This window comes from Podarcis pityusensis (assembly GCF_964106645.2).
Source record: "Podarcis pityusensis genome assembly, chromosome: 1".
Taxonomy (NCBI): domain Eukaryota; kingdom Metazoa; phylum Chordata; class Lepidosauria; order Squamata; family Lacertidae; genus Podarcis; species Podarcis pityusensis.
In genome coordinates, this window is record NC_138028.1 from 29,878,732 (window position 1) to 29,897,314 (window position 18,583).

The 18,583-nt window shown below is 45.3% G+C and overlaps 1 protein-coding gene across 2 annotated transcripts; it reads left to right on the plus strand.

The window, feature by feature from the left end:
* The first annotated feature begins 1,074 nt into the window (after positions 1-1,074).
* Positions 1,075-17,788, plus strand: NGB (neuroglobin). Of its 2 annotated transcripts, none has more exons than XM_080979933.1 (4): positions 1,075-1,612; positions 10,462-10,573; positions 14,168-14,287; positions 14,997-17,788. In XM_080979933.1, the coding sequence occupies exons 1-4, from the start codon at positions 1,518-1,520 to the stop codon at positions 15,141-15,143; spliced, it is 474 nt and encodes a 157-aa protein (XP_080836059.1). In that variant the 5' UTR covers positions 1,075-1,517; the 3' UTR covers positions 15,144-17,788. The 2 variants fall into 2 exon arrangements, with proteins under 2 accessions (XP_080836059.1, XP_080836058.1); XM_080979932.1 differs by lacking the exon at positions 1,075-1,612 and adding an exon at positions 3,130-4,340.
* Positions 17,789-18,583: the final 795 nt, after the last annotated feature.

Consider the following 18,583-nt stretch of genomic DNA (forward strand, 5'->3'; position numbering starts at 1 on the left):
GTGGAAGTTGGTGGTGTTGAAGGGGCATTTGCACTGCTGTGAAGGAGGAAGAGGGGCATTGGGCGAAATAAAGGGGAATGTGTCTGTGCCTCCTCCTCCTTGCTGTAGTCAAATTTCTCCTGCTTCCATTCCAGATGGGTGGGTATAAATAATAAAATAATAGTAATCATCATCATTATTATTCCTCAGCTACCTCAGATGAAGGATGCAGAACCTCATATGTTCCATAGCACCCTCACACAATGCATTTCACTCCTGGTGTTTACTTCAATGTGAAGTTCTAGATTCAGTGTTATAATTTAGAGTGAGTATTTTATGAACAAGCAGACCACCACCCACATATGTACAACATCCATCAACTGAACTTAACTGTGACTGAACAAGCCCACTGACAGGCTCGCACTGAAGAGTCTGTTCATCTTAAACATGTATTGTCATGGAGTGGGTGGGTGTGCAAAGGGGACTGCAGAACAGGAGAGGAAAGGAGGCGCAGAAATGTGACTGGTCTGTGTGCAAAGGGGAATCTCAAAAAAGGAAGGGGGAGGGGAAGGAGAAGGGGGTGGGGTGAATGTGGGTCCAAAGAAGGGGGGGTGCAAAAAAGAGAAAAGGCAGAAAGCGAATCGGGGTAAAGATGAAAGGAAGGGTACAGAAGGATGGTGGCTTCCTAATTGGGTGGAAGGTGCCTGGTAGTTGCAATGTGTGGAAGAAGGAAGATGCAAGAGGAAGATGCAAGAGGTTACATTGGGGTTGAGCTGTGTGCAAGGAGGGGGTTGCACAAAAGGAGGGGGAGGCATGGACCTGGGAGTGAAGGTGAAAACAGGTGAAGAATGGGGCCACAGAACAGAAGGCTTTTCTCTTCTCGTTCCAGCAGCAAAAGCATTTTAAAAAAGATTTACTTTGTTCAGAAGTACTACACAAAAAACATTATTTATTTGCCTTGCACTCTAAATGGACCACAGTTTGGATCATGTGGCTTGCCTGGCATTCTTGCAATCGATTCAGTAATATTGTTGGGCCTACTCAAGGCTAAGTACGGTAATTTGAAGGTTTGAAGTCCTGTTCATGCATCCAGAGGATTAGCTGTAAGAGGCTGGCTAACAGTGAGCGGCAGCCTGAGAACACTTTAGCTTTAAATGTTACGTTGAAAATATTGGAAGGAGTGGACAACACTGAAAAAAGCATTGTCTAATACTTTGGAAAAGCAGTCTGGGTACTGGGCGAACTGGTTTCAAGCCTTTGTTCTGTTGCTAGGCACTTGACTTATGTGTTGCATTTTTCTCCAGTTAGAGCTACTTGCAATTATTATTTTTTTAAAAAAGAATTATTTAGCCAACAGCAAAGAGAACTCCTGCCTAGCATGAGATGGTACTATTTGTTTTATACCCCTGGTTTCTGTAAACCAACTGGAAAGTAGATAAGATGCATAATGTATTCTGAATCACCTTGGTTGTGTTTCCCCATTTTTCCAATGCAGCATTCCTCTCCTTTGAAGGAAACAATGCCCTGGCTATGGCCAGATGCAGGCTGCACAAACTGTTCTCTTTAGCCCCCAAACATTGGAGCCGTTTGTCCCACTGTTAAGTGTCAGGCTATGCTGCAACACTATATACAGGTCAGTGCATAGAATCAGTGCTTTTTTTCTAAAAAAAATGTTTAGGGGTAGTCTCATTTTGACTCAAGAAAATCACCAGGAAAGGAAATGATGCCGCCACTGGAGATGGTAACAACAAAACTGACCTATCACTGTGCTAGATTCCAATTCCTACTTCACACATTAAACGCTTGCTTCCGTCTGAGACTCAGGAAACACCGTGACAGGAAATGATGCCCCCATTGGGGTAGCAAAAGAACTGACGATTCACCGTGCTAGAGAAGAAACTAATTTTTTAAAAAACAAAATTCTTTCTTCTCCCGTTAGATTCACAAACTGTTTCGTGGTATGCGTACCCCTGCATCCTCCCAGAAAAAAAGCACTGCACAGAATCATAAAGTTGAACTAGTCCCATCCCTCCTGATTCAGGAAATCTGCTGCTTACAGCCTCTGCATAAAAACCCCTAATGAAGGAGAGACTGCTACCTTCCATGCCAGCCTGCTCTACTGTTGAATAGCTCATACCATCAGGATGGAGGTTCTTGCTGACGTTTAGCCTAAATCCCTTTGTAAATTAATTAATTTATTGAATTTATATACTGCCCCTTGCCCAAAGATCTGAGCAGTTCACAAAATAAAAATACAAGATAAAAGCACAAATAAATAGAACAAAAACAAAGCAATAACGTTCCTTCCCCCCCATTTTTTTTAAAAGGCTGTAGAATATTGCACAGTTAAAGGCCTGATTGAAGAAGAATGTTTTCGCTTGGCATCTAAAGATGTATAAGGAGGGCGCCAGGCGAACCTCCCTGGGGAGAGCATTCCACAAAGGGGGAGCCACCGCAGAAAAGGCCTGTTCTCATGTTGCTACCGTCCGATCCTCTCGTGAAGGAGGCACACAAAGAAGGGCCTCACATGATTGTAGAGTCCATGTTTTCCAGATTACAATTTTGCTGGCCGAGGGTAATGGGACTTTGGCCTGAAACAGCTGAAGGGACTAAGCTGGCAAAGGCTGTTCCTCACACATTCATTTCCCAGAAACTTGTAGCAAGACCTGTTGCTCAAGCACCTTATAATTATGTATGGATAACATGGACAAAAAGAAGATTTTCTTTAGCCATTGGAAGGGGAATTTTTTTTTTTTTAAAAAAAAAGCTTTTGTGTTCAGAGGTGCTGAGGCAATACTGGTTGCTGGGTAGCAACAGTATTCCTCCAATTTATTTGACTCTCATAAACCTTTACTTTTACTCCCCTTCCACTCTTTGCTTGGTTTCTTAACAGCTATCTTTTCAACTGTGTTTTCTTACTCTGCTAAGTTGTTTCCATTATATTATCCCACGTTGTAACCTCTACTGCTGCGTACTTTTTGTCAGCCTGTTTTTTTCAGCTAGTTATTTTCTTGTTATAATATTTTTCCATATAATCTATATTTAATATCCAGTCCTCTTTTAAATTATCATATTTATTTCTTAATCTATTTGTCATGCTGGTAAGTTCTATATATTCTAATATTTTAAGGTGCCATTCTTCTCATGGTGGTACATACTTTGTCCTCCCCAGAATTTGGGCAGCTGTGGTTACATACATCCATAGAATAATTTGATTTTTGGGGATCAGGTTCAGCTTTTAAGTGTGATCAGTCTTCAAGGTTTTGATGACACCTTTTTCATTTGGAGTTCTTCAACTTGCATATCAAAATCTTTCTGTCCAAAATATTGGAAGGAGATATTTCTGCAATATTTCAAGACCTTTTTGACTGGAGGAGAGAGATTAAAGTTTATTGATCACAACATACTGGGTAGTTTGTCGCCGTGCAGAAATATGCGTGCCTGTGAAGTGCTGTCCTGTCCACGTACTTGCGAGTAAACAGGGTTGGACTGCAGCCTTGATTCAAAAACAGCAGCATGCATCAAAACACTAGGATGCTTGCGCCAGTGGAAGCTGAACTTGTGAACATGCCCTTTAGACTCCTGAAGGACTTCGAGCCTTCTCTTGGCAGGGATGCAGGAAGCTTCACTTACGTGTTTCGGACTTGTTAAAACCACAGAGTGGGGGCTGGGGGAAAGCTGGATTCCCTTGACTTAAAGGTGGGAGGCTGGCAACGTCGGAGCCTGAGTTGGGCGCTGCCCCTTTAAGAGCTCCTCTTGCCTTGATCTTCCTGCTGGGGAGCTGGGAAGGTGCTGCCGCGGCGAGGAGGCGGTGGCGAGGCGAGGCCAGAGTTGGCCCTCGGAGATCAGACCCGGGATTGAGGAAGGCAGGATCCCACCCTCTCTGCGGCTGCTGCGAGCAACGGTATGGCGTCCCCCTGGGGCACTCGGAGTCCTCTTCAGGCCAGGCGAGGGGATCTCCCTCAAGCCAACCACGCGGCGCCCTAAGGAGTAAGTAGCCAAGGCGCGGACTCGGCGCTTCTGCCTGGCGCAACCGATCCCGCCATGGGAGCGCAAGTCTCGAGCGCAAGGGGGATCTGAAGTGCCTCGCGAGCGGATCAAGCGCCTGGGATCGCCGCGGGATCTGGGCCGCCACCTGTTGCTCGGAGCGCACAGCCAGCCTCGCTGCGCGTCCGGGAGGGGGCGGCGGCGGCGGCGGCGGCTGCGTCTCCTGCTTTCCAAGCGGCGCTGCGCCTCCAGTTGCGCCTCTCCGGGAAAATGGAGAGCGACGGACTTTCCAGCGCGGACCAGAAGCTGATCCGAGAGAGCTGGGAGAAAGTGAACAGCCGCCCCATCGAGCACGGCTTGGTCTTGTTTACCAGGTAAGGGGGAGAAGGGAGAGGGGCAGGCTGGGCTGGGCTTGGTTGGAGGGAGCACGTGCGAGGCCAGATGCCTTAAAGGAGGAAGATTGTAAGGGGGAATCGAGGATCTGCCCGGAAGAATCAAAGAGCCAGGTGTGTCTCCACGACGCCTGAAGCGGAGACGGTCCTTTGCAAAGCAGACCATCTTGACCCAACTTGGTTTCACAGCTTGAAAGACTCCGGTGAGAAACTTTGTTCCACCTTCTCCGCCACGATCTTTACGCTCCATATTTCCAGAGTCTCCATGCTTAGATTTGTTGGTGGTGAATCTCTACTGGGAACGAGCAAGCTCTTTATAGCAGGGGTTTGGTTCCTCTTCACACATCACAGGGGTGGGACGTCTAAAGTGGTGGCGGCGAAGCGGGCAGATCGTGTGTATTGGTTAACGAGTGTAGACCCGTTTGGTTATTTGCAGGTGATTTATATATGACACAGGTGACAGACTTGCTTCCAACATGGAAGTGTTTTCCTGTGCAGCCAAAGTGTAATAATAGGTGAAGTAAAGTGCCTCTCTTTCTAAATTAGCTTGGTGTGTGTGTGTTTTTTTAATAAAAAAACATTTATATATCACTGTTTCATGTCGGCGCCTAACAAGACTGCTGTCTGGGCTTGAGAAGAGACTACCTGCAGGTCGCATAACACCTCTGTGCTGGGGCTCTTCTTGTCCCAGAAGTGCAGGGCTGGTTTCAGCTAGTTTCTAATGAGGGAGAGGGGCCTCCATCTTCTCTAACCCCCCACCATAAATAAAAATTTAAACCACAAACAAAAATAAATCTATATATGGGGGGAATGAGCTGTATACAATAAAATAAATAGAAGACAAAAGCCCAGACAATATTTAACATTATTTAGAAAGGATACTGAAGTCTACATTTAATATAAATAAAACAGCATTGAATTAGGTTAATTAAATAATTTCTCTTTCTTACACCCCCCCCCCCCCCAAGACACCAGGACTTGACTTGAGCTACAGCTTGTTGCTAATACTGTATTTGCTTTCAGTTCCCTGGAGTATCCCTAGAATATGCAAAGTAATGAGTGCCACCGAGCATGTGCAGAGCGCCTTTTAATAAACACCAGTCAGTCACAACAAACCCATGTAAATATGTGATGAATAGTTAAGGTGGCAATTTTGTATGCGCTTACCTGAATGTAAGTCCCAGACACATATAGGCTTGTGCTGCAAGGCTTCTGGGACAGAAAGAGGGGACTCCTAGACAGGCTTGAGTTCCAGCAGGACTTTTTTCATGTCAGAAAATGAAGCGTTAGATGAGTCCAGACAGAGAAAAGAGCTTGTGCAGTCCTGTGAAGGCTTACTTTGGCATAAGCTTGGGCAACATAGCACCTCTATGGGTTCGAAGGGTGCAAGTATTGATGTGATTTTCATATGAAACTCCATGAGGATTAAAGGCCAGCAAGCTGTTTAAAAAGACAGGCCAAGAACACAGGAAGAAGGTTGTGTGAGCTCTGAGTCTTCCCTTTAATATCTTCTTGAAGTTGTGGCAGAGATGAGAGTTTCCTCTTAATAAGGGAGTAGCTCCACAGTCCTCAGCTCTGCAGAGTGTATCAGAGCGGCTTCCTAATTGCATGTGACATGGCGATCACCGGAGCCAAGGCCAGGCCTGGCCCTTGGGGAGAGGCTTGATTCATTCTGGGATCAGTCCCAGGGCAGAGGAAATGGTGCATGTGAGAGAACAGCTGAGTGCCCGGGTGCATGCCATTAACCCTGAAGTTGAGGAGTACAAAGCTGGGAGACGCAGATGGGACAAAGGCTTGGAGCCTCTGGAAGGCCATGCTTGGTTTTATAGGAAGCAACAAACTTTATTTCTCCATTCACAGAGGGGTTTGTGCAGAGGCTGCTCTGCAGCCAAGGTTCACCCACCTGCTCCCAGCCACTCTTTAAGTTTCCATTGTATAGACAGGAAAACCGAGGCAGGTAAGCGTGGCTTTCTCAACATGGACTGAGGAGAGTCTATAGTGTGGAGAATGGGATTTCGAACCTAGGAAACAAGTGACAGATCTTGGAATCTCAAATTTCAGGGGTGCCCTTTGCAATGCCAAAATCCAGTGTCCCCTCGCCTTCTGTTAGATGTCATAGTTGCGGTGCCCCAGAAGCTTCGTGCCTGGTGTGACCAAACCTGTTGTGCTCCCCTAGATCTGCCTTTCATATAAGGTCAGATCATTTGTGTACTTGTCGACACGTGGCTGGCAGTGGCTGTCCAGGATCTCGAGCAAAGGTCTCTCACATTGCCTCCTATCTGATCCTTTGTTCTTTTTAATTGCAGACATAATAAATCGAACCTCCAGCCTTCAGCATGCTCTACCCCTGAGCTATGATCCCTTCTCCTACACAGAGAACAGAACTGTTTATCTGCTGCTTGTGTGTGGTGAATGGCAGCCTGTCCATTGAAATTCCACTTGCTTTGTCTGACTTTGGGACTGTTAGATTTTAGTTTCCAAGAATCAAGTCCAATCAGTGGCAGAGCTTCATGCTCCAGCACCGGGGGGGGCGGGGGGGGGCGGAGAGCAGGTGGGGGCGGGGCTGGCATGCGTCCTGGGGGCGTGGTGCTCAGCGCGGGCAGGGGGGCAGCCGCGATGGCACCCCACCAGTATTTCACTGCTGGGGGCGGTGCGCTCCCCTCGCACTCCTCTTCCTCTGCCAGTGAGTCCAACACAGTCAGCTCCAGCTCCCCATGTAGAATATGGATGGGTGGAGCTGGTAATAAAATGGGCAATGCAATGTAGGTAAGGTATCCTTTAAAGTGGTGTGCAAACAGCTTCTGGGAATTCTCTGCTATGTTTATAGGAGATTTCTCCTGTGGGAAGATAAATTATTCTTTAGTAATTTTTCAGGGGTGGGGCTGACTATTGGCAGTGAGGAACGGAATCAAAGCTTCTTTCTTTTCTACTAAGGGTTTGTGTGTGTGTGCGCGCGCACATTGCTGATACTACAAATGGCTGCAGGATCTGTGTTGGTCAAGTCACCATTTGCTTTTTCCACAATGACTTGGACTTGGTGTTGTTTCAGGGCTCAGGTGGGTGACAAACACTAGTGAGAGAGAGAAAGAAAGAAAGAAAGAAAGAAAGAAAGAGGAGAACATTGGGGGGGGATATGCAAAGTGGCCTTTTTGGGGACAGGGTGAAGAAAAAGAAAAAAATATATAGACATTCTTTCATGGGGTTGGACTACATGACTCTTAGGGGCCCTTCCAACTCTGCAATTCTATGATTATTGTTTTCTCAGTAAAAAATGCCTTATGGGAAACTGAATAGCTGTAGTACTGCTCCATTCAGTTAATTAATAAACACACAACTTTGTTTCTCTGGGCCAAATGCAATAAGACCCACTCAATGAATACGAAGACGAAAGTATCAGAGGGTGCTTAAAAGTTTGGAAGGGATGCACAAAGCTTCAGAAGGAGTAGACAAATGAGAAAGCGACAGGTTAGCAGGCAGAATTGTGTTCACATGGGTTCTTCAAGAGTTCAAATGTAAAATTGTTAACTAAGGTATGTACGGTAATTTAAAATCAGCAAACTTTTCCAGCAATTGCTGAAATGGTCATTGTAGCACCTGTATTTTCAGCAGGAACCAGGAAATTAGAACCCTTCCAGACAATTCTATACTGTATTGTGCAATAGGATGGAAATCGTTATTAAGGCTAGTTTATCTATTGAATATGTAACACAACAAAACTTGTGGAAGAAGAGTTGGCTTGGTGTCTCCAAAGAGATGTCTTGCTTCACTAACTCCTTTAAGTGTGTTGAAAGTATCAACAAAAATGTAGAGGGGGTGGTTAGCCGAACATTGCATACATAGGCTTTGTGTTTGTTTTTAAGAGAGCTTTTTAGCAAACACTCCTTTCTGTGGAAAGTCAACAGTCAGAAATGCACCCTTTTATGCATTCAAACCATCCTCTAGTTAAAATCCAGAAAGCTGTGGTTAGGAATACAGGCATTTTTCATCATAGAGGAAAGCAAATTATATGGAGTGAGGCTGGTACTGTTTAGATTATTTAATAATTATCTAGAGTCAGTGACAGAGCTACCTTGTGCATGACACAAAGTTATTAATAGGATGTTACAACTGCAATGAGCATAGATGTGGTGTTGTTTGTTTAAAAAACAGATAAAGTGACAAAGCACAAGCCTACCAGTGACCATTGTCTATGATGGCCTAAATGGACTGTCTACATTCTGTGGCGTAGCTGCTAAGAGTTTGAGCGAGGAACGCTCTGTTTCAAATCTCATCTCTTTACTTACTTCATAACTCTCAGCCTCCCTTCTGCAGCATGCGGAGAATACCGGCCTACCCTACTGATTGTTGTAAATGTTGTTGAGGTAGGCCAGTATTCTCCTCATGCTGCCAGGTAGTATTATGAAGTCTTTGTAGCAATTTTTTATTTTGCAAACTGCTTTATAGCCCCTGTCTGATGGACGACACCAGTCTCTTGCATTACCATGACTTTGAAGGATTGTGAGTTTTGAGTTCCTGCATGGAGCAAACCATTCTTTGAGATACCATTACATGTTTTATACCACTGTATAAAATTGTTAAGCGAATAGCAGAGAGCAGAATTCAGGCTGGTATATGGAACGATATTGCAACAGATTCTCGTTCCTCCTTATTAGTCAGGAGAGATGTGTACCATATAAATAGAAAAAACGGGTTCCTGTCAATCTAGGAGGTGAATTACCAGAGAGATGCGCTTAGGGAGGCAGGCAGGGTTGAAAGGGCACCAGGGATGACATGCATGTGTGAAATGCAACCTGGCAACGAAAAGCTGATGTGGATTTTGGGCTGTGTCAGGGAATGAAGAAGGGAGAGTCTAATCTCAATGCCGTCTGGAGGTGAAGACACTTTGAATGTTGTGTTAAGAGACTGTGGTTAGTGGGTATTTTGACGATGTATGTTGGTGGGAGGCGCAGAAGGGCAGAACAGATCCTACTGAAGGGAGTTTGGAAACAGGCAACAAAACAAGTCATTGCTACGAGAAGAACTGAGGATGTTTTCAACACATCTTATGCTCTTTTGCGCAAGGGTGGCAACTTACAGCGCCTGTGGTGGAGTAAATGGTGTGTGCTAAACTCAGCCTTTTTTTCAGAGAAAAGCTTGATGCTGGCGATCTTCCAGTGCTCTTGCAAAACACTTATGATGTTCTCAGATTTTTCTGCTATCCAGGTCTTTGTCACTTCACACATCCTTCTCTCTGTGCGTGTCTTTCTGTCTCTGCCTCTCTAAAACAGCGTCTTCGACCCCCTATCATTGCTACGATCTAGCAGTGTGATGCTACAGCACGATAAATGGAGATTGCTGTTTATACCAGGAATGAATGGACCCTTCCCCATTTCTTAAACACATATTTGAGTGGGACGTTTCTACACGCTCAGCTGAGAAACTGGCTTCAGTCCCACTCCAAGCATAAGAGCACCATGAGATGAGCAAGGGGAAAGGGGCGGTGGCAGACCTCCATTTGCATTGCCTTCCCCAACTGGGCAGGCTGTGCTCGCAGGGAGAGCTCAAGTGACTGGGAAGTAGTGATAAAACAATTAAAGCATTTTAAAATTTGTTTAAAACAAGTCCAATACAGATGGAGATTGGGAAAGATTGCTACCTGAAATGCTTGTTGATTCGGGGAACATTTTCAGCAGGCACCGAAAAGACAACAGAGATAATGCCTGAGAGTTGTGCTGGGGCTCCATTTTTCTTTCCCAGAAACCAATTGTAAAGGGACAGGGGAAGTTGTACCGAGAGAAGAAAAATGCCCTGGGTGGTAATCAACTAAGTTTTACTCCGTGTATACCTATTGGAATTAATGAATATTACTAAAGCCCATTCATTTCAGTAGGTCTACTTTTGGAATAAAACCTAGTTGAGTACCACTCCTTGTCCTCTGTTGTACCTGGTTTGTTTTCCTGAAGGCAGGCTGGGCGTGAGGGGAGACTGTACTGACTGGCTTGCTTTCTTGGGCCTCCCCAGAAGCTAAGATGTTCCATGAGGATGGGAAAGAGAGATGAGATGGGATGGGATGTCTGCCCGATTTGTATGGAGGCCAAATAATTGTTGGGTTGATGTCTTTCAGGCTTTTTGATTTGGACCCTGACCTCTTGCCCCTTTTCCAGTACAACTGCAGGAAGTTCGCTACTCCTCAGGAGTGCCTCTCGTCACCCGAGTTCCTGGAACACATTAGAAAGGTGAGAGGTGTAAAGGAGTCCTTCTGGTAATTGTCTTCAACTATAGCAAAGGCTATGTTGGCAAGTGGCAGTGGGGTATCCTGCTTAGCGTGTTTGGCTAGGGCCTGGGAGGCATGGACTCAAATCCCCACTCTTTCATGAAGCTCTTGGGGTGAAAGGAGCTTGTTGAGAAAATCTGGGCCAGTTGTTCTCTCTCAGATGGACCTACCTTACAGGGGATCAAATGGTATACAGGTGACCTTGCACATTTTCCTGAGATGCTTGGAGGAAGATTGGGATAAAAACTGCAGTCAACAAATGCAGCTTCAAGCTAAAACTCTCTTGCTCTGCCCCAACAGCCTTTTGTGTATCCTCTTCACCAAGAAGTATCATTTAACACAAAGTCAGTAAAATTATAATAAGCTATTATTTATTCTACACTGCCAGGGAATGGGGAAATATTAATTGGTGCCTAGTTCTTCCCATGTGTTTTGATGATCTGAACTACTTGTATGACATGAAGGACCACTGTTGTCTAAGAGGTACCTGTAAAAAATTACCTGGGGTGGAAAGTCGTGTGCATGAATCTATCCTGATTACTTTTCTGCGTGCAGAAAATGCATTTTTAAAACTAATATAAATCTATTAACTGTATTAGATTAGGAATGAGTTTAATCACATTTAAATAATTAGATTTAGCTTAGCAGAGCAAGCAGGAAGGACAAGTATGAGCTTAACTCCAAGGGTGTGTTAAGAAAATATTGAGACAAGGGACCCTACAGGGGTATAAGCAACCTTTCTTTTCTGACTGACTTTTGACCTAGCTGTGGGCTGGTTTTAATAGAATGTTTTCTGCTGCATGCCTGGTGTTTGGTGTTAGATTATGATATGTTTTTAATTTGTTTTACTTTGTCCCTTTTGATGAATTTTCTTTTCATTACCTCCATTGAACAATGTTTTGTTGGAAAGTCAGGAAAGAAATACAAATATAGAAATAAAATAAATGAGATGGTTTGATAGGGTGTTTAGATTGTCAGATTAAAAGAGAACAAGTTTAGTCTAGCTCTCCCCCACCCCCAAGGATGGCTAGTCAGGTTTTATTTATTTTTCAGCATTTTTGTCCTGCCTTTCTGCAAAATAGGGTGGCAGAGTACAAATTGTGAAGAGGTGAGCTAAAATTTAGTTGAAACAGTCTGTTGGACAAGCAAATAAGAGGATGACGTTGGTGCAGAAACCAGTAGCAGTCAAAAATCAGCCTCAGAAAACACTATCTTTAAAAAGCCTGGTGAAGAAGGAAAGTCTTAGCTGCTTTGTTGAAAAACAAGCAGCCATGGGGCCAGGTGAGCCTCTTTTGGCAGAGTGTTCAATGGTCTGTATCCCAACACCGAAAAGGCCCTGTCCCTGCCAGGCTTCAGACTCAAGTAGGCAGGAGACATCCAACAAGAGCCTCAGTAGATCCATACCCTCCAACATTTCTCTGATGAAAGTAGAGATGTCCTAAGGAAAAGCAGGATCAAATCAGAAACCGAGACAGCTTCTGTAAATCCAGGACTGTCCTTGGAAAATAGGGACACTTGGAGGGTCTGTAGATGATCATAAAGGTTAGGCAAGTGTGTGGAAAGAATTCTCCAGATACTCTAGTAACAGGTCAACTGGGCCTTTAAAAGTTAAAACACTTAGAATTGAGCCCAGAAATGAATTGGTAGTTGCTGTACTGAAGCCAGGTCTTGTAAACATTCTGGCAGCTGCATTCGGGACCAGTCAAAGCTTATGAACTACAAAGGCTGAGCCACATGGAGCACATTAGAGTAATCCAATCTGGAAGTGACCGCAGCATGAATAGCTGGCTACTCCTGGCTTTTCAAGGGAAGGATGCAGCTGACACACATGCTGAAAGATGGTACTTCCAGCCACAAGATCATCCAGTTGCCAGGCTGGGTCTTGGAGTACTCCCAAGCTGTGGCTGACTTTTAAAGGAGTGTAACTATGTGCAAAAGAAACAGAACACCAGAGTTTCTAACACCAAACCATCAACTACCCATTGCCTCTATTTTGTCTGGATTAAACACCAGTTACCGTATTTTTCGCTCTATAGGACGCACTTTTTCCTCTCCAAAAATGAAGGGAAAATGTGTGTGCATCCTATGGAGCGAATGCAGGCTTTCCCGGGCTTCCTGCAGCTCCGCGCCACCCTCCGGATCCCGGCGCGAAGCCGCGCGGGGCTCCGGAGGGTGGCGCGGAGCTGCCTGCGCTCCAGGGCTTCTTGCAGCTCCGCGCCACCCTCCGGATCCTGGCACGAAGCCGCGTGGGGCTCCGGAGGGTGGCGCGGAGCTGCCTGCGCTCCAGGGCTTCCTGCAGCTCCGCGCCACCCTCCCGATCCCGGCGCGAAGCCGCGCGGGGCTCCGGAGAGTAGCGCAGAGCTGCCTGCATTCCGAAGCCTGGTGCGCACTGAAGAGCGCGCCCGGGCTTCGCGCACCTCTCCACAAGCCTGGGGAGACCGGCTCGGTTCCCTAGGCTTGCGGATAGCAGGCTGTTCTGGGGGCTGGGGTCGGGGGAAGCTCGGGCTTCCCCCACGCCTGCCCCGTGCCTGGGGAGGGAATTTTTTTTTCTTTATTCCCCCCCCCCAAAAAAATTAGGTACCTTGAACGCACCTTGTTTTAGAGGGAGAGAACAAGAAAAAAAATTTTTTTCCCTGTTCTCCCCCTCCTATGATCCGGTGCGTCCTATGGTCCGGTGCGTCCAATGGAGCGAAAAATACGGTAGTTCACCCTCATCTGCACCAAAACTGATGCCCTTAAGGACTTTATGAGGCAGGGCACAGCAGAACCACCCCTTCTTGCTTGTTCCATTAATTGGTAATCAGATCTATACTCTCTCTGGGTACAGAAGCTCCATTTTTAGCTATCATAGCTAATTGCCAGTGGTAGACTTTCCCTATTGAATTTGGCTACAAAATCACAATGGGCACGCACCTATTAGGAAGTAAATCCCATTCATATCAAGGGGGCTTGTTACCAAGGAAATCAGCTTTAGTTATATGGCTGTGAGTTCCCCTCTGCCCAAAATCAAAACTCATGCAGGTGGGAAGAATGGCAGAGCAGCCAGGAGGGTTGAATTTAAAATTGGGCAGTAAGGTTTCTTGTAGCACCAATCTGCCAGATAATGTGTCACTGTGACGTGTCCCTTGAGAGTCATGCATGACAACTGCATGGACAACCATGCCCATCTGTTTCGGCAGGCCACACTGTTGTGGCTTTTCAACATGTGTAAACGCTACTAGAAGAGGTAAGTGTATGGGAGATCAACACACAGGTGATCTGGGTTTGGTTTCCAGGTTTTTCCTTGCACACACATGCTTTCTGCAGAAGGGTTTTGTAACATTTGCTGGAGGCCCTAAATGGCAGGATTGGTGTAATAGACAGATATAAATGGTGTTTAAATACAGATTTCCTTCAAGCATGCCCTTTCATCTTGACCCGAGCTCTTAGGCTTATGGAGATATCCAGAACAAGCCTTTCAGAGTCTCTTATAACATTTGCAGAAGGCTTTTAGAGTGCCTTTACTTCCATAAGGACACACCAGATTGTCCTGTTTGTCGTTCTGTCTGCTTGGTAGGTAATGCTGGTAATAGATGCAGCCGTGACTCATTTGGAGAACTTGCAGTGCCTGGAAGAATACCTTGCCAACCTGGGTAAGAAACACCAGGCAGTTGGTGTGAAGGTGGAGTCTTTTTCGGTAAGGAGCCTTTTTGTTTTGAGATGTATCTGTGGCACTGTTGACTTGCTTTTAATTCTTCCCTCAGCTTTCCAGGTTTGTGTTGCAGGAAGGGACATGTTGGGAAATCAGTACAGATTGAGGAGGAGGAACAAGGCCATGGAGGGTTTTGAGAGGACAAAAAACTTGCTCAGATCCCAGAGTGGATGGGAAACCAGTGGGGAGAGTTAAGAGGGGAGAGTCACATGGTCTGAATATGTCACAAAATATGTGAGCAGACTTCTGAGCTGTTTTAGACCTGGGTGGATGAAGGAGAGGGGTGCATGGCAGAGGGAAAGTTGGGGTGACGTAAGAGCTACGACGTCTGCAGTTGAGATAGTTGTAAGTCCTGGAGGAGATTTACAGACTGGATGAGATTAGCTTTCTGAAAAATTCATTAGCCATTACTCAGCTCAGCCTCCAGCTTCAAGCAAAACTTGCAAGTTCCTCTGATGCAGAGAAGTAAAAAGCAAGGTAGTCTATTGTTAGGCAAACTGGGGATAAATAATGGTTGACAGCGCCAGTAAGAGCCAAATTGAGAGGATTACTTGGAACCTGGAGGGCGTGTGCCTCCACCATCACTCTGAAAGTAAAGTTCCATTTTTTAGATAGTAGAAAATCACCCCCACCCCTTCCTTAAGAGCTGCTTCTTTTTGAATGCTGATTCTGCTGTCTCCTGTTTGATTTGCAGGCTGTGGGCGAATCCTTGCTGTATATGCTGGAAAAATGCCACGGTCCCGCTTTCAATGTGAATGTGCGTGAGGCCTGGACCAAGCTGTACAGCATTGTGGTAAAAGCCATGAGCTGCGGCTGGGATGTTCCCAGAAAAGTGGAATAAACCTGGACCCAGGATGCTTGAGTGGGAACAGCTCCGAGGAGAAAGCAAGCTTGCCTTTCTAGCTCTGTGTATTTCAGAGTAATCTCAACATTTCTGTCTCTCTTTCTCGTTTTACTCTTGCATTCCCCATCTTTCTTGTGGTAATGTGACGACGCTCCCCTATTTCAGTGTTGCAGTTCCATGTATCTGTTTGCAGGGGGCAAAAGAGAGCCAAGCCGGAATTAAAAGCTGAAATGCCAACTGCAGCTAGCGGCTTTCCTTCCAAAAGGCATGTTATCATTCTCTTTATTTCCCCATTGCCTTTCGAAGAGTAATTACAAAGATTTCTTAGCACAGAAGGATGATTGTACTAGCTTTCCCCCCTTGAGATTGTGAGCCTGCGATTGTTTCAGTGAAGCTAAGCAGGAGTGTGTGCATTTCCTTGGGATTATCCAAGCAGCGTAGCTTCCTCCCCCCTGCCTTTTAAAGTGGGTTAATTCTACAGTAAGGCTCCTGTTTGTATGCCTGAGCTGCTAGATGGTTGGATTTTGAAATGCTTGGCCACAAGTTAGAACTTGAAAGCCAGTGGGAATGCAGCAGCTGCCAGTTCCCTGAGCATGTGGAAATAAAATCTTGTAGTGAAATTAGTGACAGATGCAGCTTTTATCCTGGGGAAAGCTTCCAAAATTCATCCTGGATTCTGGCCAAAGGAGTGTCTGTAGAATAAAATCCATTTCTGGGCAATTGCTTTGCTGCCATTCCTCCCTTCCCCAGGCATTTCTGGTATAGCCTTCCAGGTGCTGGACAGAATCCTCCTTGCTCTTTGCCCAAATCTTAATGAAAGCAACTTAGTTCTTGGGGTTGTTTTGGAACCCAGGTGGGGGTGGGAGTAGGAAATCTAGAAAAGAAATTTTTTGGTGTGGTGGATGAACATTTAAAACTCCCCGTCCCTTGCTTTTCAATCTAGGTGCAGATAAGGCCCCTAAGAAAACTTGAGGTGGGCCAGGGGTGGTCTGGTTGTATCGAGAGGAGGCAGAGGGTGTGTGCATTGTCCTGGTATGGACAGTACTTCTTGATGACTGACAGGGGTTGTTGTGGTTCCTCCACTTAATCTGCTATCTTATAGGTGGCCTAGGAAAACTGATTAGGCAGTGTGAACGGTCCCACTGTCACCATTGGTAGAGAACGACCAGTGGTTGACATTGGGCCCCTGAAAGGTAGCTAAAGTTCACTAAAATTCAGTTTAGCAGGCCCAACCGTCAAGGCCTGGGAGCCCTAATTAGGCCCATGGCTGGAGCTTCCTGTCCCAGTAGAACTAGTGACAAACAATTTACTGGGCCTCTAGGAAGCCACTTTTTTTGCTTGTGCTTTACGCATGATCAACAGACTAAATGCAAGTCCTACCCGGTCATATCTTGTGATTTATATACGATATGTGAGCTTCCATACGAAGTGCCAACAACTGCCCGCTCGTGATCGTGAATTTGGTTCACGTGTGAGGGGAAGCCGTTGTGTGTCAAAGCTTAGTTCAGAGATGTGTTTGAGTTTGTTGCAGTGTTTGTCGGGAGATGCGTGCCTTTTTCTGTTTTGTGAGCAATTTCTTTTTCTGAGTTTTCCATCATGTCTCTCTATTTAAACTCCAAAGCAGCCTAGGGACAGCTATTTTGAAACGTGCTGAGAGCTGCACAAAAGGGGCAATGCCAGCAGGGATGGCTGGTGCCCATTGGGGCAGAAAGCAGAGGCCCAACTGTAGGTGGAGCCAATGACAGGCAGAGCCAATAATTCTAGATCCCCCCCCCTCATTCTAGTTCCTCCCTAGGTGTTGAGCACTAGTTTAGTGGGATCAAACCTTCTCATTTTTTTTATATTTTTTTTGGGTGTGTGTGTATTGGAAGTGACATATTTTGTATACTCGCAACCCAGGTGGGGAGGATACAGAGGCTCTAGTTCCTCTGACAATTTATCCCTTTGTCCTCCCTGCTCAAATACCCCAATCTCAGGAGGACACTTTCAAACAGCTCTAGGTTTGTGGAAGTAGATCAGATTCCTTTGTTATCCCTCACCCTAAACTTATTGTGAATGATGGTGGCGGTGAGAGTGCTAGTAGCTGGATAAAATTTAAAATTCCTAGAGGCAAACAGAAAGTTGCTTCACGGAATTAGCAATTGAGAAAACAAATATTAATGACCCAGACACGGTCACATTCATCCTTCACAATATAAGAGCTGTATTTAAATGCACTGATTTCATGCTGTCTAGAAAAGAGAACCTGAATCCTCAAACTAGGGTTTTTGAAATTATTTGCAGAGCTTTGTATTAAACAACTGTGTGTCCCATGACATTATATAACTGCAAGCCAGTCTTATAACCATTGTGGCTGAGGCCTAGTTCTCTGAAGCAGCAGGGGAGGAAATAAGCCTATTTCTGGGTTCCACTGCTTCAGACTCTGGCAGGGAGGGTAGACTTATGAAACTGAATTGTTCTCTATACAAAAACATTTGCTGCACCTAGAAAATTAAATACCAAGGAGAAAGGGGATAGCTTACCCCAACCCCATGTGTATAAAGCTGGGCCCTTTGTAAGCTTTTCACAGCTCTCTTCACGTTTTGTGTGTGCCATATTTTATTGCATTCCAAAAGAAATAAAAAACATGTTGCTGTATCTCAGACCTGTTTGGGGTGTTGTGGGTCTCCTGCAAAGTAAAAAATGTTATATTTCACTTACTTGGGAAAGTAGCAGCGTGAGAGGAGTATAATCTCAACACTCTCTTATACATGTCAGTCTTGTGTGTGGCAGCTTGTGAATAAGGTAAATTCTGGCTTGGGAACAGTCTGGAAAGACTGCTATGCAAATTTTATGCTATACATAAAGCTGCTATACAAATTCTGTGGTCGAACCAATATGGAATAGTTCTGGTTGCCTTGCAGAGCTGCAAAAGATGCAGAAATTGGGAGCTCAAATGATCAAGGGGCTGATGAAGCAAGTCCCCTATGACTAAAGGTTGCAATGTTTGGGACTTTTCAGTTTAGAAGAAAGGTGAATTGGGGTGAAGCATGTGTGTTATTATGTATGGTGTGGAGAAAGGGAAGGTTTTCTGCTTCATAGTACTTCATCCGATGAAACTAAAACGCTGGGAGTTTAAGGACAGAAAAAAAGGAAGTTCACCACACAGCACAGAATCCACTATCACAAGATGTAGTGATAGCAACCAACCTGGTTAGGTTTGAAACATGATTAGACAAATTCATTCAGGTTACCAATAGCTACTCACCATGGCTGTGTACTACCTTCAATACTAGAAACAATATGCTTCTGAATACCAGTTGTTGGGGAACATGAGTGGGGAGAATGTCCTGCTTAAGAAACTCATGCACTCAGTCATGGTAAGAACAAGATGTTGGACTATATGGTTCTTTGTATTTGATCCTGGAGGGTTTCTTATACGAGCTATTCTCTCCTCT

Excerpts from the sequence above, each read along its gene's own strand:
- NGB (XM_080979932.1), top strand. The coding sequence starts at position 4,237 with ATGGAGAGCGACGGACTTTCCAGCGCGGACCAGAAGCTGATCCGAGAG. Across the intron at positions 4,341-10,461 it reads GGCTTGGTCTTGTTTACCAG|GCTTTTTGATTTGGACCCTG; the intron begins GTAAGGGGGAGA and ends GATGTCTTTCAG. Across the intron at positions 10,574-14,167 it reads TCCTGGAACACATTAGAAAG|GTAATGCTGGTAATAGATGC; the intron begins GTGAGAGGTGTA and ends TCTGCTTGGTAG.